The 21,041-nt window shown below is 37.3% G+C and overlaps 7 protein-coding genes across 11 annotated transcripts in view; 3 read left to right on the forward strand and 4 right to left on the reverse strand.

Annotated features, from left to right (window-relative positions):
* Positions 1–11: 11 nt before the first annotated feature.
* Positions 12–1,062, reverse strand: LOC127751311 (folliculin-like; the record flags this gene model as incomplete). The annotated part of the gene is made up of 3 exons (XM_052274644.1): positions 537–1,062; positions 331–471; positions 12–251 (listed from the first exon to the last, which is right to left on the reverse strand). Coding segments are annotated over exons 1-3 (552 nt in total), but the record flags the coding sequence as incomplete, so codon positions are not given.
* Positions 1,063–1,270: 208 nt separating this feature from the next.
* LOC113204896 (eIF-2-alpha kinase GCN2) lies at positions 1,271–8,193 on the forward strand. The gene is made up of 24 exons (XM_026420272.2): positions 1,271–1,457; positions 1,670–1,839; positions 1,922–2,057; positions 2,310–2,429; positions 2,514–2,626; positions 2,724–2,787; positions 2,912–3,058; positions 3,163–3,396; positions 3,473–3,615; positions 3,714–3,905; positions 4,005–4,202; positions 4,313–4,481; positions 4,595–4,761; positions 4,850–5,024; positions 5,096–5,222; positions 5,321–5,590; positions 5,748–5,935; positions 6,013–6,228; positions 6,302–6,459; positions 6,549–6,774; positions 6,854–6,963; positions 7,037–7,325; positions 7,401–7,567; positions 7,649–8,193. The coding sequence occupies exons 1-24, from the start codon at positions 1,392–1,394 to the stop codon at positions 7,773–7,775; spliced, it is 3,972 nt and encodes a 1,323-aa protein (XP_026276057.1). The 5' UTR covers positions 1,271–1,391; the 3' UTR covers positions 7,776–8,193.
* LOC113204921 (uncharacterized) lies at positions 7,935–8,887 on the reverse strand. 2 transcript variants are annotated; one of them, XM_052274663.1, is made up of 4 exons: positions 8,848–8,887; positions 8,409–8,521; positions 8,208–8,321; positions 7,935–8,127 (listed from the first exon to the last, which is right to left on the reverse strand). In XM_052274663.1, exons 1-4 carry the CDS (start codon positions 8,870–8,872, stop codon positions 8,041–8,043), a joined length of 339 nt encoding a protein of 112 aa, XP_052130623.1. In that variant the 5' UTR covers positions 8,873–8,887; the 3' UTR covers positions 7,935–8,040. The 2 variants fall into 2 exon arrangements, with proteins under 2 accessions (XP_052130623.1, XP_026276090.1); XM_026420305.1 differs by lacking the exon at positions 8,848–8,887 and adding an exon at positions 8,621–8,798.
* Positions 8,888–9,047: 160 nt separating this feature from the next.
* On the forward strand, positions 9,048–12,388 carry LOC113204462 (mucin-17-like). Its single transcript, XM_026419633.2, has 3 exons — positions 9,048–11,375; positions 11,457–11,624; positions 11,694–12,388. The coding sequence occupies exons 1-3, from the start codon at positions 9,405–9,407 to the stop codon at positions 11,778–11,780; spliced, it is 2,226 nt and encodes a 741-aa protein (XP_026275418.1). The 5' UTR covers positions 9,048–9,404; the 3' UTR covers positions 11,781–12,388.
* A 1-nt stretch (position 12,389) lies between these two features.
* Positions 12,390–13,579, reverse strand: LOC113204494 (vacuolar-sorting protein SNF8). 3 transcript variants are annotated; one of them, XM_026419678.2, is made up of 2 exons: positions 13,420–13,579; positions 12,390–13,222 (listed from the first exon to the last, which is right to left on the reverse strand). In XM_026419678.2, the coding sequence occupies exon 2, from the start codon at positions 13,208–13,210 to the stop codon at positions 12,461–12,463; it is 750 nt and encodes a 249-aa protein (XP_026275463.1). In that variant the 5' UTR covers positions 13,211–13,222; positions 13,420–13,579; the 3' UTR covers positions 12,390–12,460. The 3 variants fall into 3 exon arrangements, with proteins under 3 accessions (XP_026275463.1, XP_026275481.1, XP_026275473.1); XM_026419696.2 differs by having other exon boundaries at positions 13,505–13,573; XM_026419688.2 differs by having other exon boundaries at positions 13,358–13,547.
* Positions 13,580–13,608: 29 nt separating this feature from the next.
* Positions 13,609–17,201, forward strand: LOC113204473 (G protein pathway suppressor 2). The gene is made up of 10 exons (XM_052274660.1): positions 13,609–13,878; positions 13,953–14,054; positions 14,153–14,372; positions 14,449–14,606; positions 15,050–15,112; positions 15,397–15,717; positions 15,805–15,887; positions 16,253–16,414; positions 16,507–16,887; positions 16,972–17,201. Exons 2-10 carry the CDS (start codon positions 13,958–13,960, stop codon positions 17,056–17,058), a joined length of 1,572 nt encoding a protein of 523 aa, XP_052130620.1. The 5' UTR covers positions 13,609–13,878; positions 13,953–13,957; the 3' UTR covers positions 17,059–17,201.
* A 51-nt stretch (positions 17,202–17,252) lies between these two features.
* Positions 17,253–21,041, reverse strand: part of LOC113204483 (uncharacterized) — a 4,450-nt gene continuing 661 nt past the window's right edge. The window contains exons 3-8 of one of the 2 annotated variants that reach the window (XM_052274662.1): positions 20,761–20,935; positions 20,400–20,641; positions 20,130–20,318; positions 19,865–20,049; positions 19,676–19,789; positions 17,253–19,593 (exon numbers count right to left, since the gene is read on the reverse strand). In XM_052274662.1, the coding sequence (XP_052130622.1) occupies positions 19,333–19,593; positions 19,676–19,789; positions 19,865–20,049; positions 20,130–20,318; positions 20,400–20,641; positions 20,761–20,935 (1,166 nt within the window). In that variant the 3' untranslated portion in view covers positions 17,253–19,332. Of the gene's footprint in view, positions 19,594–19,675; positions 19,793–19,864; positions 20,050–20,129; positions 20,319–20,399; positions 20,642–20,760; positions 20,936–21,041 lie in introns of both variants that reach the window. The other variant, XM_052274661.1, reaches the window with a different exon arrangement.

The raw sequence follows: 21,041 nt of genomic DNA on the forward strand, positions 1-21,041 counted from the left end.
CCGTGCCATACCTTGTTTGCAGCTGATTGCAATTCTGATACAAAAATAGATATATTTTTTTCTAAAAATGGCCATACATTAAGTAGTAGTAGTCTATCTCGAGTCAGAACTGTGATAGAAAACCACCGATGAAAACCTCTAGCCAATGAATCGCGAATCAAAAATGTATGGCTTAATACACTGCAGCCTCGAGAGCCTCCCACACCCAAATCATCACTAAATACTAATACTCCTTCCTTTCCCTGGCTGACCTAGAATGAAAGTAATCATTTCTCAAACTTTCATTTAAATAAATAAAATATTTAGACAACACGTTGCAAAAGTACATACTTCACAGCTGAGGCTTCTTGTACACGCTTGACGAACTAGTGCTTCAGTTTCAGACTGCCAAGGAAGCTGTGAGCTGATATAACTTGTTTGAGTATCATGATCAGAGGTAACAAAAATGTTGTTGCTCACAGACTGGCAGGCCTAGAACAAACAAAGGAGTAAGAACGCACCAACAATAAACCACAATTACATGAACAATACTTTACCTCACATGAAGAAGTTGTTGCATCTCCAGGTGTCCGGAGACACTCGGGTAATCCATAAAATTTATTTCGTTTAAGATTTGCTTGTTTGTGGGAACGAGTGCTCTGCGTGCTTAATAAGACACTTGGGCCATGTAGTTCACAGAAGTGACAAACAGAAATAATGGCGTTCATGGTGCTATTTGACAATATCCTATTTACAAAATGTTAACTAACACTGGATAATCTATAACATTTTCAGTTCTAACTAAAAATACACCAGCACTATCATAAGAGAAGAAACGGCCAAACTATAGTAATTTCACAATTAAATATGATCTCAAGTCATCGCAGAACCAACATGAACCTTAACCAGATCACTTTAACCAGATCTAGCTATTAAAAGATTATGTACCCTGTCACTTCGAGTAAAGTTATGGAATTGAAACAGTAACTAAAATTGTTCATCAGGTTGCAAGTGACAACCAAATACCAAGGGGCAAAGGAAAAACACAAATACACGGAAACAACTTACTGACAGGAAGCATGAAAAATTGCGACCAAATAGAGGTACGTTGAGCTTCTGAAAACGCTGAAACTATCTGACACTCACTTAAGACATGCACAGCATATATATTCGATGTTATTTACCAAATCTGCCTATTATTATTTGCGGCACAAACGTTCGTAATTTGACCGAGAGCAGAGCGGTGGAATTCAAACTTACCGCGCCTCCTTTTAAATTTTTCATCAATGAAACTAAACTACATATCTTATCGGATTTAAATTTTCGTCTGTCTTCATCCGTGCCATGTCGGTGCCGGATAAATGCTGTAATCGGTGCTGATATTGCTAAAAGATGGTCGACATAAGTGTAAAATGTCGTCAATAGATAACTCTACTTCCACACAAGAGAGACAAGAAAATGAAATAACCGCCTTGAAGGTAAACTTTGCATTTGAACTCTGTCTCACGATTTGTTTAGGTTATAATAAACAGTTCCCTGTGATACCTTTGTAAACACTACTTTTCCTTGAAGAAAGAGATAATACTTTTAGTTACAGATTATACATTTCCTTTATTATGAATTGCTTTTCTCGTTCCCGTCTATTTTTGTTGAGATAATGTAATGTCACTCTCTTTTTATAAATTTACAGGCAATTTTTGAAAATGAATTAGAGGATCTCAGAAAACTCGATGAAAATGACCTGTGGCAGCCTCTGGACTTTGTTCTTTATTTGAGTCCTCAGCAAGGCAGCTCAGGCATCCAAGAAATCCATGCTGATGTTCATTTGCAAGTTACTTGTTGCCAATCCTACCCTGAAAAGTATGTCAAACAACAATTCAAATTTGACTTTTTCTGGTCAAAGTAAAAGTCTAATTTCTCACATTACTCATTTTAATTACAGAGTTCCTGTTTTGAAGGTTGTCAAAAGCAAAGGCATCTCAACATGTGACATATCACAATTAATGGAGGAACTGCAGAAGCTAACTGCAAAGCTCCGTGGACAGGAGATGGTTTATGAAATTGCGCAACATGTACAGGTTGGAATTGAAGAAATCTCTATTTATAGCTTTATCCATGTAAGAATCAGTACAGTGACTGTGTCAAAATCTGTTCTTAGCACAATGCACAAGTCTACGTTTACGGGTAGGAAACGAGATGTGGTGCACCTCTTGAGTATAGATTTTTGCCCAGTTCTAGTTTTGTTTCCTGATTGGATCAAGATCAAATACTACTATTTCCATGAAGTAAAGGCAGGTGTGCACTTTGATTTTGTGTGTCTATGTTTCTAGGATTTTTTACACAAACACAACAAACCAGGATTCAAATCATTTCATGAAGAAATGTTGTTTCTTCAGCAGCAACAAAAACAAGAACAGCAACAACTCAATTCACTCCGTGAGCAGAAGGAGGTAATGCTTGAACTGTGAATTTTTTTATTTTTCTTAATATAAATGTACATAAATAAAATTTTGAACAAATACTTTTGTTTTTAGAGACAAGCTATTCAAAATGAAGTTCATAGAAAACAAGAGGCCTTGCGTGCTGAGGGCCGTCAAAGAAGAGAAAGCCTCCGCCTCAATCAAGATCCTTCCAATCTTCCACAGAGGTATGCACAAGCTACCATAATCACCTGATTGTCTATTTTACATTGTTAATTTCTGTTTGCAAAGTATTTTTTTTTGTTTTGGTTTTCATTTTTACAGTGATTACAATGAAGATCATTCACCAGAGAGTAAACCCTCTCTATTCAAAGACTGTTATATCAAGGTAAAGAGTCAAATTGTCAAACTTTAGTGTTAAAATCTATATACAATTATGTATTCAATGTATGTTGAATTGTAAATATAGCAGGTATGAAATACATGTAAATGGTAACTTGTTTCTTTTAAAGGTAACTCAAGATTGTGTGTCTGGTGATGAGGAGCCAGATGCTGAAATGTGTTTCCTTCCACATGATGCCAAGAGTCAGTCTAGAATCTTGAGTGAATTTGAAGAGTTAAAGTTTCTTGGAAAGGGAGCATTTGGTGATGTATTAAAGGTATTTGTTTTGGTAGCTCATATTTGATGTTGCAAAAATTTCAATTATATGTTGAAATGAAAGTATCTTAATGTGTTTATTTTTATTTTTAATTGATTATGTAGGTAAGAAATAAACTGGATGGGAGAGAATATGCAATTAAACGCATTGAACTTAATCCACGCAACCGCCAACTCAACCGCCGCATTACAAGAGAAGTAAAATTGCTGTCACAGCTAAACCATGAAAATGTTGTCCGTTATTATAACTCATGGATAGAAAGCGCGACTATTGAAGTTGTTTCATCAGATTCAAACAGTGGAAGTCCATCAGTCCTCAAACCATACCGCCCCGTAAAAGTAAGTTCTAACAGGGAAAGAAAATGATTATTCCATTTATTTTAAGAAATTAAATAAGCTAGTGTTGCCCCTTCAGGCCCTTAAAGAGCTAGCCCCCACAATTAAAGGAAGTTTGGAATGGAGTGTGTCCAGTACAGCCATTCAAGAATCTTCTGATTCTGAAAGTGATTCTGACTCTGATAGTGAAATACCTGATGGGGAACAGTGGTTGGGCTTTTTGTGAGTACATTAATTTTACTTGTGACATGTTGCAATTAGTTACTATGCTCCTTCATATACTTTATCAATCTATATTACTATTTTTTAATTTTTAATAGGTCTATGCAAGATATGTCTGATAGTATTGTGTTTGAAAATGATTCTCAACCATCTCCCGAAGGCAATGAAGTTGAACTTGAAAGTAAATCTGCAAATTCCAACAGTGAGCTGGAGAACAGCTTAAGCCCACTACACCGTGAAATTCAATTTATGTATATTCAAATGGAATTCTGTGAAAAAAGCACGTTAAGGTATGCTACTTTTTCAGTTTATTAATTTCTATGTATATCAAATTGCAGGGATTTTGATCTGGTTTCAATGTATGTATTGACAAATTTCTTTATGCTCAGGACAGCAATAGATGAGGGCCTGTGCCAAGATGAATCAAGAGTTTGGAGATTATTTAGAGAAATTGTTGAAGGCTTGGCTCATATTCATCAGCAAGGAATGATTCATAGGGATCTGAAACCTGTAAACATTTTTTTAGATTTTCAAGATCATGTGAAAATTGGTGATTTTGGTCTTGCGACTATGAGCAGCTTACCAAGGCAAGTCTATATTCTTAATCAAATCTAATTCAAAAACAATCACAGTAGTTTCGCTTTTTATCAATTTACTCACCTTCTTATTTTTTTCTCCTTTAATTCCCATATTTTAGGGTGGCGACAAAAGAAAAGGATACTTTGGAAGTATCACATATCGAACAGTTCCATATCAACTCTGATAGATATGATTCAAATGATCAATCACTAACTAGCCATATTGGTACAGCATTATACGTTGCACCAGAGGTCAACAATTCGTTATCAAAAGCCATGTACAATCAGGTATATTAAATTCATATTAGATACACCAAAGATTACATAAATTACATTTCATAGATTACACACACCAATGAAAGAATAAGCTGATGTGCTGAATTATTTTTTTCTCATTCTAGAAAGTTGACATTTATAGTTTAGGCATAATATTTTTTGAGATGTGCTATCCACCTCTACAAACTGGTATGGAACGGATTTCTGTCCTTCACAATCTTCGCTCAAGGCAAATCATATTTCCAGTTAACTTTCCTATGAGTGAAATGATAAAACAAGCGCATGTTATTCGGTGGGTTTTTGTCATTTACTTTTTCATAGAAATCCTGCCACCTTTCCCAAACCAATGAGTTTTAATCTATAAATTTATAACTGTGAAGGTGGCTGCTTGATCATGAACCATCAAAGAGACCATCATCTGAAGAACTTCTTGCTTCAGACTCCTTGCCTCCCCCGCTACTGGAAGATGCAGAGCTACAAGATATGGTTCGCCATACTTTGAGAAATCCTCAGAGTAAAGCATATAAATATCTTGTTGCTTCTTGTTTTAAACAGGTACGATTCCTTTGATAAAAGATTATCCGTCTACCACTGAAAAATACATGATTTCAGATTGTTTTCGGCAGGATGTTGGACCAGCAGAAGATGTTACATTTGACATGGCAGTTCCTCCAAAAGGACTTAGTCTTCAGCGGTTTTTAGTTCTCCAAGACATGGCAAAAAGTGTAGTAGTTAAGGTTTTTAAGAGGCATGGTATGTGTAACCATCAGACCTCTACACTTTCTCTCTTTTTTTCTTTCTTTTGTTTATGTAAATCCCATTTTTTATATCCATCTATTTTTATCCCAAAGGTGCTGTCAGTCTTACAACACCGCTCCTGATGCCTCAAAGAGCTGTAGACTCAGAAGTTGATTCTGTTGTTCGACTCATGACAAGATGGGGTGGCATTGTTAATGTTCCTCATGATCTCCGAGTCAACTTTGCACGTTATGTTGCATGGAATAACATATCATGTCTGAAGCGTTATGCGATTCAGAGGGTTTACAGAGAGAAAAGAGTATATGGTTTCCATCCAAGAGAGCTGTATGAGTGTGCTTTTGATATTGTGACTCCAAGTCCAGGTACTTTTATTGTGTTTGGTATCATTTTTTGTTTTTTAATTCCCAACGAATTGTTTAAATTACATACATAGAAATAATAACACAAATTAATTTTAAATTTCTTATTTTGAGGTAGATTAATGTAAGATTTTCAATTGAAAATGTTTTTTTTATTCAGGAAGTTTACTATTAGATGCTGAGTTACTAGCTGTCGTTTGGGAGATGGCATCTGAACTTCCTGGACTGAGAGATCTTGCATGTGCATTTAGACTTAATCACACATCTTTGGTAAAAGCAGCGTTGTTTTATTCTTGTGTGAGAGAGGATCACCATTCGAAGATTCTTTCCGTGTGCAGTGAAGCAAGGGTAAATATGGCGCATTCTTGTAAACATTTTGAGGTATAACTGGAACTTATCCATCAATCAATTTCTTGCTTGTAAAGGATAAAAATAATCTTAGACAACAACTACAAGAAATCCTCACAGAACCTGAAATGGCTTCCCTATTTTCCTTGCTTGAAGTCGAGGGCCCATATTCCAAAGTATCTGCAACGTTTCGCGTTGTTACTAAACGTAAAGGTGAAGCTGCATCCTTGGCCAAACAAGGACTACATGATCTTGAAAATACTATCAACTATGCCCAAGCATTAGGCATCAAGGTATGCTGATTTCGCCTGGTATGTATTTTCATCTGAATATTTAGTAAAATATTTTACTTGTCCTTATTTTCAGTGTCCAATATTAGTAAGTCCAGTTTTTGTTCGCAATATAAATCAATACTCTGGAGTTATGTGCCAGTTAGTTTGTGAAAACAAAAACAAACACCGGCATGGGGGCGTTGAAGTAATTGCAGCTGGTGGCAGATACGATGGAATGATCGCCTCTTTCAGGTCAGTAGCTACAGCACTAATTTATTTTTTTTTAATTTTGAGCCGGGCGTTGGCTGTCTTCTTTAGACTTCAACTTTTCTATTTTGCAGGCAAGCTCTTGATCGAAGTGGAATGTTACGTCCTGGTCCTCCCCAGGCAGCTGTTGGTGTTAGTATTTGTATGGACAAAGTGGTCACACTCTTACATGATAGTGATGAAAGGGTGAAATCATTAGATGTTGTTTTGTGGTCCTCTGGCCATCAAACAGCTTTGGATGCTGCAGTTGTTGCTAAGGATCTTTGGGGGTCAGGAATGAAGTGTCTTTTGCTGGACATTGTAAGATCACCTAATTATAGTTTTATGGTCTCTCTCAAACACAAAACAAATTTGATTAGATTGAACCATTTTATTTCAGACTGAACATGAAACAGAAGAATATTGTCAAGAAATGGCAGTACCTCTTATGGTGATACTACGAGAAGGAGACTCAAGCTCTGTTCGTGTTAGGATGTGGGAAAAAGAGCGGTTAGTTTTCCTAATTTAGTTTCCAATAACCTTTGTTGCTTTACCTAAACTCTGACTTTATTTCCTGGCCCAGGCTTCATGAGAAAAAAGTACTTCGTACAGAATTGACGGAATTTCTACTGAGAGCCCTACGTCTATGTCGGGATACAAATGAAGGCCTAGTTTCTGCTCTGCCCATGCAGAGACAAGAGATTAAGAACCTTGCAGGAGGAGACAACCATTCTCACACTCATAATCACACTCACTCCCACCGGCATACCCATGTGGAAACTCATGGTCACCAACATAATATGGTCATTAACATGAACTTTTTAAGTTCAGAGAGAATGGCTGCAAGTTCCAGGAAGCGATGCCAAACTCAGGCAAGTAAAGTAACTTAATTGATGATGAAATGTTACTACCTTGACCCTTGTCTTCATGGTATCCTTTTACTCTAGATTTACAGCCACACCCTTCGCATTGTCCAAAAATTAGATGTAAGAGCTCCCATCCAAGTTTTGGCTGTTGGTGGATTAGATGGAAGCACTGTTTGTTCTCTTGCTGGACTGCTTGACTTAGAGAGTGAACAAGATTTTAATGAAAGTAGAAAAGCAGCTTTAGAAAGGTGAGAAAATGCTCAGAATCTTTTTTAAGATATATGATATTATGTGTTATAGCAAATTGTGTCATAAATTTCCTTTTTTAGGTTGCCAAGAAACAAAAAGGTTATTGCTGAAGTATTGGATGAAATTTATGATCTACGGTTTGAGAAAAATGCCCCTGTGATAATTCTATATAGCCTCCCAGATAATAAGTTTCGTCTCCTAGTTTAAGTCTCTTGATGCTGTGATGTGCTACCTTTTCTTTTCTGTTTGTCAAAAATGTGTGAAAGTATTTTACCATGAATTTTTGGTAATATCAAGAGAAATGAAGTGCGACTATTTTCAATGACAAAGACTGAAAAGGGGTCTAAATTATCCTATTTTTAAATGTGTGTTTGTAATCTATATTTTTTATACATTTCATTTATTACATTCTTATTTAAAAGAATGCTATTACTGAACTGCATGTAAGCATACTTAATTTAAAAATAGATGACTACTGTTGTGTGGCCTTAATTCTGCTTATAACATCTATTGCTTCTGAAATTTGATTTACATTCTGTTTTAGCTGCTTATTTTTTCCCTGTAATGTTAAAATAATAATGCAAAGACCTGTATTGATCCATATTAAAATAGACGAATGAAATAATCAACTTTCAATACCTCGTACAAAACTGGAACTTTCCTCCACAATCCAATCTTCTCAATATCTTCGCTATTTCTATAACTAGATTTCAGTGCATTACATTCATTTCCTGTGCTGACTTGGAATTTCATCTGCAACAAAGAAGAATGAAGAAAAGGATATAGAAAATCTAACATAAATAAGAGTTATACAAGATGTCATGCCGCAGGGTAACTCACTGCTGTTTTCAAGTCAGTTTTAAGTGACTGCTGGAACCAATTAGCACATATTTTGGGATATACGGACCGATTAAAAGAAAGTTCGTCTTTTGCTTCCTTTATGTCAACAAGATCTAAAAGAGAAGGAAATGTCGAATGAAAAACCATCCCTGGTTAAAATGTTAACAGAATTTGCAAAACAGTTTTTGAAAAAGATAAAATTGTCTCTTTACCATGAGCAGACATTGTACAAATTGGATGTATACCAAGCCTAATTATTATTATTCAAATAGTTATTCAAACAGAAACTCAAATGTATTAGAATCAAATAGATAACCTGGCAAGAACATCTAGTAACGCAAACCACACAACAAGCGACCAGGCAATGTTTACGTTTTTGAAATGAACTGTCTGCTTCACAGTTTTTTTTGTTAACAACTGCAGGGACTTCTGCACCAACCTTTGAACTTGAAAAGTGTAGACATAGTTATGCCACATGAATTCTATCTTATATCATCTTTGTTGTTACCTGAATTTCGGGAAAATTTAAAATATTTGTTTTTGTTTAACAAACAGCTATAAAGCTGAGGAACATTGTGTATAAATGTGTAATTCTTCTTTTTTTTATTTTCTGCAAGGTTGCCGTTTCTGGTTTCAGAAGACGATATAGATTTGAAATTTCAATCCCACAACAAAGAACGTTGGCGCCAGAGCCGGTAAAACAGTAATCTGCCATCTTAAATCGCGCTCAAAAGGCAAGACATTCGGAGTATTGTGAAAAGCTGCTTGTTGTGCGTAGATTGACAAATGCTATGTAGTGGAATGTGCGTACAAATTTTCAGTGGACATGTGTAAATCATTAGTGCCGCATGCCTCATCCCAGCGTCATCTTCACTTGCAAAACGATTACAACGAAGGATATGCAGCCCGAAGGACGTCCTTCTCTTAAACTTTTGGAGATTTAACAGTGATTTATACGTGCTATCATCTGGTGACATATTTTGAACTTTAACCATCATGGATCCTTCTATTTTCTTTGGTCGATCTCGTGTTACAAGGCAGACTTCTAAACCTAAGCAGCTATCGACTGACAAAGAGAATTTGAAGAGCGAGGTTAAATCAGTGAAAAAGAAAACTACTGTTAACCAGAAAGGTAGCAAAGGAACATTACGTGAGGTGAGAAATGAAGCCATTCCTACCCGTAGAAATGCTGTCAGGGGTGCGTCTCAAGTTGGTGAGAAGAGTGTGAAAAGTAATGATGGTGCTGTTGTAAATTCAGAGAAAAAGGTTCAAGAGAGCAAAACAAGGAAAACAGTCCGCTTTACTGAGGATGATTCAAATAATGCTGACACTCAGGAAGTTTCTTCTGGTCCTGTGTATAAGAATGTACGCAGGTCAGATGTAAGGGATGACCCTGTTGATGAGTATGCTTTTGATGAGAGTGATTCTTCTGGTGAGAGTGCTGCTCCAACCAAGAAAAAGAGAAAGCGACAGCCGCAGAAGAAGAAATCTGCTAAAAGTGTTGTCAAATGGGACCCATCCAAAAAACCTGTTGTTGTGAAGCCCACCAAACCTAAGAAGTCCAAACCAAATGAAACAGAAGTGACATCTGTGACTTCTAACAAGACAACCAATGTGAAATGTAAAGGAGCTCCAAGCTTAACCAAAGAACCAATTCTAACTTCGGAAGACAGGGGAGCTCACCGCGACAAACTTTGCTCTGCTTCAACCAAGCAACAACTCCTTCCGTCTAAACAGAAGGAAACAATATTAAAAGAACCTCCAGTTGATACTTCTTTAGACTTTGAAGTTGATAGCCACTTTACATCAACTCCAACAACAGGAAAAGCTCCATCCAGACTCATTACAAAACATGTTGGAGGGAAGATAGGTGCCATATTAACTCCCAATCAAAAAAATATAGTGTGTCAAACTTCAGCAAGTGTCAAGTTGCTGAATGAAATTCAAACTACGTCACCAGTTTGCAGTTCTCCATTGGCTTCCTGCTCTACTAGCAATAAAACTTCATCCACCAAGCAAACACTTGGCAAAAAACCTGATACTAAATCTGTGGAAGCCAAAATAGCAAATGTGTCATCACATATTGAATCTACTGTTAAGAATAAGCTGAAGTCAACACCATTCCTCACACCTGTCAGAAGTCCATGTATTTCAATACCTAGCATTTGTGTGAGAGAGAGTCCATCATTTATGGAAACTGAACTTGAAGTGCCAATTGAAGCCTCACCAATTTCATGTTCATCTCTGCCGACAAAACCACTAAGCAATATCCCTGCCTCACCTGTGACACGCTCCATGACTTCTGAAAATTGTAATGTATTGAGCTCAACACCAACACCTCAGTTGGCTGCAACGTCATCATCACCAAACAATGGATCAGTTTCATTATCGCCAGCTGCAGCAGAAGAACCATCACTTCAATCTGCAGATATTTCAAAGCTTTTTGATGATCTTCCACGAACTTCTGTAATACCCACTCGCATGTTTTCTACCCATCGAGGGACTATATTTAGACCTGAAGTAGATAACAACGTTAACAAGAGAAAGTTACCTGAGGTATCCCCAAGCAAAAAACTAGCTGGTCCAAGAAAAACAACTGTGAAATTTTCTGTTCCCCAAACTTCCTCTGGTCTAGATGACTGTTTTGGCTTTGATGATGATGATTCACCATTCATACCCAAATCAAATCCAATACCTAGACATGTAATGGCTCCTGAGGAGGGGAAACCTAAAAAGCCTAATCTGTCCATACAAGATGTTCAAGCTCTTATTAGGGGGCAGTTGCAGCTTGTCTCACCTTCAATTAGCACCCCTCGTTCAATTCAAACAAAACTTACAGACTTTGTAAGTTCAACCCCATCTACAAGATCTAAACAAAAACCAACTCAGGGTGTCCTCACTCCTACACCTGTACCTTTGTTTGGAGAGGAAAATCTTGACACTGAATTGACATCCCCCTTTACTCAAGTAAGTGCTTTGTGTTTAAAATCCATCTATTTCATGTCATCAAAGCCAATTTAAGCTTATTAACTTTCTTTTTTATTACAGCTCTCAAGGCGATCTTACGACAGATTTCGACCTGCCAAACGGATTGCCTGTGGAGATGAGGTACTCTCTGGTGATGAAGCGGATGAGAATGATGCAAATCAAAATACAACTGAGACTACTGGTGTAGAAATCAAAAAGAAAAGCCGGTCTTATAAAAAGAAAAAGAAGGTCAGTAACCTCACCGAAGTCTTTCCTTTCCTTTTGACATTGTGTCTAATTTTGTTAATTATTTTGTAGCCAGAGGAAAAACAACTGGATACCTGGGCCCAGCAGATGGCATCACACTTTGATGAAGTAGAAGATGTAGAACTGGAGATTAAGTAGTTTTTCATCTCGATGAAGACTAAAAGATTTTTCATTATTGTTAATCTTGACTCAAGCAAATTTACAATTTATTTTCATGTTAAAGTTAAAAATAGTCTAAAATTAAAAGTATATAGACATTTTGTACAAATATGAAAAGTAGGTGCTGTTCTGCGCAGTTTCTTTTCTTACATAAAACACTTCTCATTGTAACTAAAATTATTGTTTCCATTTTATTTTCAGAAGTTTATAATTTAAAATTTATCCAGTTAGTATAATGTGTTTTGAGGATAGCAATTTGTTGTAACTTCCTTAGAAGTTGGTAACATATATCCATCTAGTATCAAATGTGTGCCTTTTGATATCATTCAGATTTCCATCGTTACACTTGTTCTGTCCTCTTTAAAAGTCAAAGTGTAGTATATTGTGTAATTGTAACCTGCATGTCCTTAATTTACCTTGTGTAGTATTCCATTTTTCTTCAGTATTCTTTGTATTCTAATTGTTAAGCTTGTGCTTCTTTACCTTCACCATATGATTATATTTTTGTATCCAATCTTGCTATATTTTATTAACATTCAGTTATTAAAATCACTTATGGCAAAGCTGGTGGCCATATGAAACAAAGAGTTCAATTAAAACTTTTTATTTATTCAAGCATTAGTCAACAAAGACAACAAGCATTTCTTAAACAATATGTATTACTGAGCATTAACACAAGCTGCAAATAAGCTAGGAAACCAATATGTTTTTTCTTTTGGATTCTGAACATCTATCCATGCTAAGCCTTCTTGCAACATATAATTTAGACCCCTTTGGGTCCTTTCTAGTTCCCAGCCCAACTTAGATTGAATATCAGAGCAACTGATGTGTCCTTCATTGTCTGTAGCAGCTTGAAGGATAGCTGTATGATCCATGTTCAGCTCGCCTGGTACAGACTGAACTAAATATTGACCTTTACCCATTGGTAACACAGTGAATCCATTCCCAAATATTCGTAACTTTTTGGAAGCACACAGTAAATCATCAATAGATATATCCTGATGTTGTTTACTTCGTCCTCGAGCTTGAACAAGTCTTTTGCGTAATTCATCCATGGTTATTAATCCACCATTTTTGTAACTAGTTGCAATGCATACTTCTACAATTTGTACACTTAGTTCATAATAGAAATCACCAATACCAAGAACAGACCAAAAGCCTTTGCCAGAAGCCAGTGGATCTACTCCGATTGATGCACACATATCTTGAAATTGCCTACGGAATTGTACATTTTTCCTTATTTCATTTTTGTGTTTAGCAGCAAAGTCCTCTAAATTTGTTCGAAACACTTCCATTTGTTTTGACATTTGTTCTAATTGGTTCTCCTGAATTTCTGTTCCTTTGTCACGATACTTTTCTTGTTCAAGCTTCTGCTTGTGTATGGCACCAACTCCAGCTCTTCGCCGCATGATGATGCAGATCTAAACAGACAAAATAAATAAATTAATAAATAAATAAACAGCCCGGCAGATATTAATGAGGAGTGAGGTGGGGTTTGAAGAATTCAAATTTATTGAATGATTAAGCTATAAGAGATAAGCCTGATTGAACTGAACTCTGTGTAGTAGGTCACTCCTCTCTTCCACTGACGATGAAAACAATCTAGAAACCAACTAACCAGAGATGGTTCAGACAACTGGATTCCAAAATAATTCACTAAGAGTGAAGTTAATTGTTTTTTAACAAGAATTCAAGACAGACACCTGAAACACTGTTTTTTCTTGTTGTTGTTTGTTGTTCGATAGACTATAAATTTCTCATAGTTTTCTTCTCGTCATATTTTTTCTAAAATGTTATTTACAAAAGGCAGTGGCCAGTCTTGTTTTGTTTTTGTTTTTCTAGGTACTTGTTTGGTGTTTTGGCATCTATTCGTTTGCTTCTTCAAACAAACCCTGTAATTATTGTAATCAATTGAATGAATTATTGATCTCTCTTTGCTGCTTTATGTGCCGTTTTGCATACCGAAGCCACATCCCCGGGGGAGCACTGGAGAACTTTGTCTGATCTAGCTTGCGTCCACTGGTTAACCTACTGGTTAACCGTTGGACTCCATATCAAACCACCAGGATTGATCCAGGTAAATAGAGCGATTACCATTAATTTTTCTACTTCGTATGACTATATACTGTATACGATTATTTTGCTTCGCAGTAAAAATGCCTGCCATCATCATAGAAAGACCGGAATGCAAGGAGGAAATGTGGAAAGCTCTTCGGCTACATATAATTCAAAGTCGTCGTAAGAAAAAAGAAGGTGTGTAAATTCAAATTAAGTTTAGTACTAAATTGCGTTCTAAAGCGATTTTTCTTTGTTCTTTCTAACATTGAGGTGATTTACCCGTTTTCCTATAGAGTTAGCTGAGGAAGAAGCAGAGGAGAGGCAACGGAAACTTCAAGAAGAACAGTATAAGAAGGATAGAATGACCTTGGGAGAAACTAAAAATCAAATCCATTGTTTAGAATCTCACTTAAGAAAATTGAAAGATGATAAACATCAGTTATTTTTGCAGCTGAAAAAGGTACTTAATGAAGAAAATGCCAGTCGCCATCGCCGTGCAAGAGTTGATATGAGGTATTTTTCCATTTTGAATGCAGTAAAAATTTAATTTTGAACGGTGTTTAATTTAAATCTTTATTGTCCATTTTAGTGAACACAATCAGCCCTATTCTCTAGTGTCACTGAGTGGAAACTCTAACGCAACGGGGCACCAGCAGCAACTTCTTCTTCAGCAACACAACACCCCTCAACTTCCTCTCAGGGTCTTTAAAGTAGGACACAACCCTGGGGAAATTATGGCTCCTGTAAGTTTATCTCCTAGTCACCTGTAGTTTTTAACAGAAATATCAATTAATAATTCCTAACCTTTAAAACATGTCTTTTTCAGCAAGGTAAGATTATAATCCATCGGCATAATACCATATCACATTCAAATCTTGTGGTCAGGACAATTATCAATCATCAAATCTTGCGGTAAGATGGACCTATTTTGAAGGATTGTTCAGAGACTTCATCTTTATCTTTATCACAACTCAAAGCCTCTATATACTGTTGTGTATTGAAGAGCTCTCTTGGTTAATTCAGTTAACTTCAGAAAAGAGCTTTTTACCACAACTTTTTAGTTGAGTGAGATAATGTAAGCGATTAGAAAAGGAGCCTCAGTTAAAATGTGTGCAGATGCATCAAACCCTTTATCAGCCACCTGAAATCCTTCTTTCTTCTTTTTATTACTTAATGAGCTCCTCTTACAGATGTGGTAGAAGATAGTCGTCGAGGCCTTGGCGAGTACGGTGGTCGTGCAGTGCTGTGGAACAGTAAGTAATCATGACAAAAACCTACCGCCACCGGTACATCTGGTGCCTTACAGAATATTTAATTGTCTGTTTTGGGAATAGCTTCTCTTCAAACATAGTCTCAATTAATATTGATCTTGCTAAAATGACAAATGGAATTTGTCATTAAATGTGTTTTGGAGACCTCATTACAGGATGTCTATTTTAATGACATAAGTTTAAGGCATTGAAAGATTGTAATCTCCACTTCAGTGCCGACACCTTGTTTAAATTAAACATTGACTCTTACCCTCATCGTTTTCTAGAGAGACATCCTGAGGCAGGATTCTACCCTGGGCCCCACCCAAGTCAGCTGTACACCACCCAGGTGATTCCCAATGTGGCACCTCACCACGTGGCACCACCCTCTGCAGCCCCACCCACCTCTGTGGCCGCGTCAGCCATCACCACCACGGAGCGAGAGCGAGAGAGGGAGCGCGAGCGGGAGCGGGAGCAGCGCGAGCGGGAGCGCGAGCAGCGTGAGAACAGAGAGCGGGAGCGAGAGAGGGAGCGTGACGATCCCCCCGTGAGCAAACCGGGTCACGTGCAGTTCATTCCCCAGGCGAGGGCCCCTACACATACCCCTTGTAAGTTGCGTCTCCAGTATTCCAATTTTACCATTCCATTTTAATCATTTTTCATTTCAATTTACCACATTGTATTGTTCTTTGCAGATCAAGACAAGTTTTATCCTGTGAGGCCAGCGACACATGTGCCTATTCATGGTGGTGTTATCCCCATTCAGAATCAACTCCAGGTTCGTAATTTTGCATGTACCCACTGAAGACACAACAGCTGGGTTTCCAAATTTTTAGTCTTCTTATTTTAGAAAATAAAAATAGGTTCAGATTATTCAGTGCCAAGCTGACACTGAGAAATGGATGTACCAAATGATTTGTTTGGGAACCTCTTGTAATCTTATCATTGGACTTTGAGATGGTTTCCTGTTACAGTTTCTTGTACGAAGACATAATTTTGCCTTTTTACACTTTGAGTGCGGCGTGACCACTGTGTGGTCCGGTGTGGTCACACTCCCATCCCAGGAGTTAATTCACTGTCGCACTCAATGCGTAAAGGTTTGTTCTGCAGACTGTTCCTGACTCTTTGCGAATGCTCTCTTAGGGTGCCAAGACTGGGAGCATAACAAGCGGCTACCCGGTGCGCTCGCCAGCGCCGCCCTCGGCGCCGTCCTCGCAGCACGCGTCCCCGCACGCGTCGCCGCAGCCGCCGCCCCGGCCCGCCACGTTCCAGCCGGCCGGCCCCGTCATCAGCTCTCAGTCTGTGGTACGCATACATCAGCTGACACATTTAAACCAACAGTTTTGCCATCGTGTGCCGCTCTTACAAGTGCTGCCGTTTTGATTGTCCACCGGCAGGCGATCTATCCACACCGGCTGGTGAGCATCCCCATCACGAGTGCTCCTTCCGGCATACCCTCATCTCTCGGGCATCTGGCGAGCCATCCCAACAGCCATCTCCCGTCCAGCCACCCCTCCAGCTACCCTCCGCCTGGAACGCACACGTCCAGTCACACGCCGACGAACCACGTGACCAGTCATCCTCATCCCACCAGCCACGCCCTGAGTCACTCGTCGGGACACACACTGCCTCACCATGGCAGCCACTCAAGCCATCCAAGCCACCCACCAAGCCACACCACTCACCCCTCGAGCCATGTAGCTAGCCACCCGCCTGGTCACGGCAGCCACCCTCACTCACTCGGCCACGCGTCTGTCTTGCATTCCTCGCATCAGCAGGTAAGCATTTTGTCAATTGTTGCTTAATTTTGTGTTTAATGTGTACGCTGTTTGATCTATTCATATTGTTTTCATTTTGTTTAGGTACACGTCAATGTCTCTCAAGGGCATCAGGGACATCAATTACCACTTATCCGTCTTACTATGTCTAATATGCCTAGGGAATCATAATTGATTGTTGTCTTTTCCTCCGATCAAAGTTTGTTGGTTTTGTATCTGTTACAATTTTTGACTTAGACAAACTCTTTGATACTAACAGTTTAAAATGTGTGTAAAATGTTATAAGGTTATTAAATGTGGTGTATTTGAGCAAATTTGTGATTATCAATATTATTTGTAGAGGCAGGCAAATTATTCTTCGATGATTCAAAACTCTGTAATTCTTTATTAGTACAGAAATATCTTACCACTTACTCGATATTCTCAGTTTGAGTACTGTTGATATAAATTTTCAGTCACATGTAACTTAAAATTCTTGACATGAGAAGTAAATTCAACATCCAGAAAGAATAAAATAGTACATCTTTCACACTACATAGACACAATTGCCATATTGTGACATATTTGTACGCATATCTAGTAAAGTATCACATAAAAGTATATATAGATATACAACTCCATTATATCAATGAAACGACTAGCTGCTAAAAGATAGAGCAGGAAGATTCCACACCAAAAAATGCAAAATCTCTGAAATGAACAGAAATCACAGTGGTATGTTACTGTAAAATAAAAAAAAAGCAGGGGGGGGGGGGCATTAAACCCAGACAAACACTTAACATGGTAAAAACATTAAAAACTTTGAATACCTGTATAAGATAGGTAACATACATTTAAAAAAAAAGAGAATTACAAGAATGAAGCCTGTCAGGTCAATTTTGGAAACCCTGGAATGGGCCAAATTCATAATTTAAAAGAGGGTAAATACAGGGCATGTCTTATTTCCAGAACATTTCATGAAAAAATTAAAATAACTTTCTTTCGTTGGAGAAAGAAAGTCCCCCCATATTTTAACTATTAGACTTAAAACTATTACAAATAGACATTAAACATCCACTCAAATTTCATTTTCAACTATGAGAAGGGTGGGCAATAAAGGCAATTTCAGTCGCAAAATAAACATGGATGCCTAGCTATAAATTCACCATAATGGGCACCTAAAATCACAACACAAAGTTTTTGTTTTGTTTTACAGCAAAGGAGATCAGGTAACTCCAGTAACAATAATTTATCTAAGTGATGTTGGTTAGGTAAATTAGCTTTGGTGTATCTTTCATGCAGTGTTTAAAGCAGATCGTACTTAGCCACACTCACACTTTAAGTAGTATTAATAATAATAAAAAGAAATATTTAAAAAGTAGAAATAAAATTACCTTTATATCAAATGTCTTCAAAATGCCGTGTGCGTTCAGTATAGGAAAATAGGGCCAAACCAACCCTAATGTGTTTTTTAAAAAAGCAAGTTTAGCTAAGGAAAATTGTGTGAGCAAAGGATAAGTCTTTACCAAATCAAGGAACATGAAACTCATTTAGTTCATGAGCTTTTGAAGGGCTGATCTAAAATATGAAGTTTCTGAAGAATGTACCACACTAGTTTAAGTACAAAGTAATTATACTGCATTCTATAACCAATGCATAATTTTCAAGATTCATGAAAACTTAAAATACCATGAAGGAACACATAAACTTGAGCAAAAGGCTGCTAAGTGGGGTTAACATACATCAAGATTCAGACACAATATCATAAAGAAAGAGATTGCTACAGAGTATATAAGGGTACAAGGTTAGTAAGGTCATTTGTTTTTAAAAATCTAGATGGATTATATTTTGCTAATACTTGAGCATACGAGCAAAACTGGAAGATGGTCCACAGTTCAATAAAAATACCAAGTCAAAATATGTGCTTTCAAAGTTAAAATTGGGTTTAAAACCAACTCTGAGGTAATTTTTGAGCATCAGATAGATGCTTTAGAAAAAATGGCAAGCTTCACTTATGAAATGTAGCGTATTAACAATAAATGCTAACAAAATGTGGAGTAAAAGAGATGAAAACTCTTTTAAAAATGGATATCATCAGTCTTCCTTCATAAACTTATTTTTGGACATGGAACAAAAATTTCAATCTCTCTGGTGTCCATTGAACATCAAGAGACATGGCAGAATATTACTAAAATTAAGAAAAACCAAGATAGTTGATATTTTTCTCACAACATGTCCTTTACAGCTATCCACTGCAGGATATAAAAGGAGAGTGGGATAAGGCTAAGAACAGGATAGCAGGATGAAAAAGAGCTACTGATTTAGAGAATGAGCAGCAATATGTGCAACACAAGGATACCACAATATTGAATGGCAGATAAAATATCACAATGGATAAAGAGAATTAAATTTCATAGCTAAATCATTTTTTTTTTTTTTAAAGAATAAAGAAAAAAAGAGAAAGAATTAGGAAGGCCTAGATCTGACTCTCCACTCCACAGACTCACTGCGTAATGAAGGAGATGGTGTTACTTCAACACCACCACTCTCTTCACTAATAGTCGACAAGCCAAATGCAGGCACAACATTAGAAGGGGAACTAAAAGATGGAAGTTTATGCTGAACAGGAGAACTGCTGCCAGAAAGCTTTAGTTGTGCTGGTGAATTTGTAGGTGATGAATTCACTGATGAGTCAGTGTCAGGAAATTCCATGTCAATAAAGCCCACCTATAAAAACATTTTTTAAGTAAAGGGTTACTAATTTGATCAGTGTAGTTGGTTCAAGAACAATAATTGCTATCAAACATACCTGATGTGCACGGCCATGAAAAGGTACAGCATGGCCCAGAGGATTTGGAAGCCTCATTTGCTCGTATTGGAGGAAGTTTCCCATTGCTGGATAAACTGGTGGTGAGGTGCCATCCTGCTTTTTCAAGAAAAAGGAAATAAGAAAAATGTCATCAAGTCACTTAGTTATGTTTGGAAAATTAGAACTTACCACATTGTAGCTTGTAGCGAGCGCAACTTCTGAAGCTCTTGAACGATCTTCAAATGGTTGCAAGACACAAAGCAAAGTCCATAAGGGTACAAGGAACTTTGCTAATCCAAAGATAGAAATTGTGATGGAATAAAATAGTTGGGTATGCCCAAACACACCACTACAACCAGAGTCTGTGGAACCAACTGAAAAGAGAATCAAAACCCATACGTCAATAATAAAATTAATTTAAAATAGAAATGAGACACAACAGCAAATAACGCACCCAATTTCATAACAATGTCAAAGGTGAGAGATAAAACAGCTGAGACCTGATAAACAAGTATTATGCTCCAAAGATCTCTAAACTGAGCTCTTTGCACACCACCTGATCTATGGAGGATGTATAAAGCTGCAATTGAAAATAGTTGTACTGAAAGAAAGTCTGCGACTGATAACATCAGCCAGTATGGACCTGTAGCAAGTAAATAAGGGTAACCAAACTTCAGAAATCAGAAATCACTTTAAGGCATCAATAAATTCAAGATTCACTCACGTTGACACTCAATCCATGAACCAACCACGTCTACCATTCCCATAAGAGCAACAGCAACACAGTAAAGGAGATACAAACACAAAACTGGATTTGCCACATGTTGCATTATGTCTGGCCGTCCAAGAGACCTTGCAGCAAGAGACCAATGAAGATGACAGACCAATGCAAAGATGGCTAGTTTCAAGAAGCAAGCAGCCAATTCAACTTGTGGGTATCGGTTTCCCACCATGAAACTTGTTGTGCTGTCAAACAAATAAATTAGAGGTAACATAAAATTATTAAATTAGATGAAAAACTGCAATGTGCAACTTAAACATAATGAAAGTGAGCAAATGTGTCAACAGTAGTGACAAGTACTTACCAAACGATACATTGAATGGCAGAAGCGTAAAATATTGCATAATGATGCATTCTCGTATTACGATAAACATGATACTTTATTATTTTAAATATTATGAATATAAGAGTAATGGTTGATGCAGTTGTAAGAAGGCCTGTACGCAAACATGCCAAAGTGTCGTATGGCTCCCAGCAACCTTTGTTGGCCTTTAAAAAGTAGAAATAAAATTACCTTTATATCAAATGTCTTCAAAATGCCGTGTGCGTTCAGTATAGGAAAATAGGGCCAAACCAACCCTAATG

This window comes from Frankliniella occidentalis, unplaced genomic scaffold (assembly GCF_000697945.3).
Source record: "Frankliniella occidentalis isolate FOCC.00 unplaced genomic scaffold, Focc_3.1 Scaffold421, whole genome shotgun sequence".
NCBI classification, from domain to species: Eukaryota; Metazoa; Arthropoda; class Insecta; order Thysanoptera; family Thripidae; genus Frankliniella; species Frankliniella occidentalis.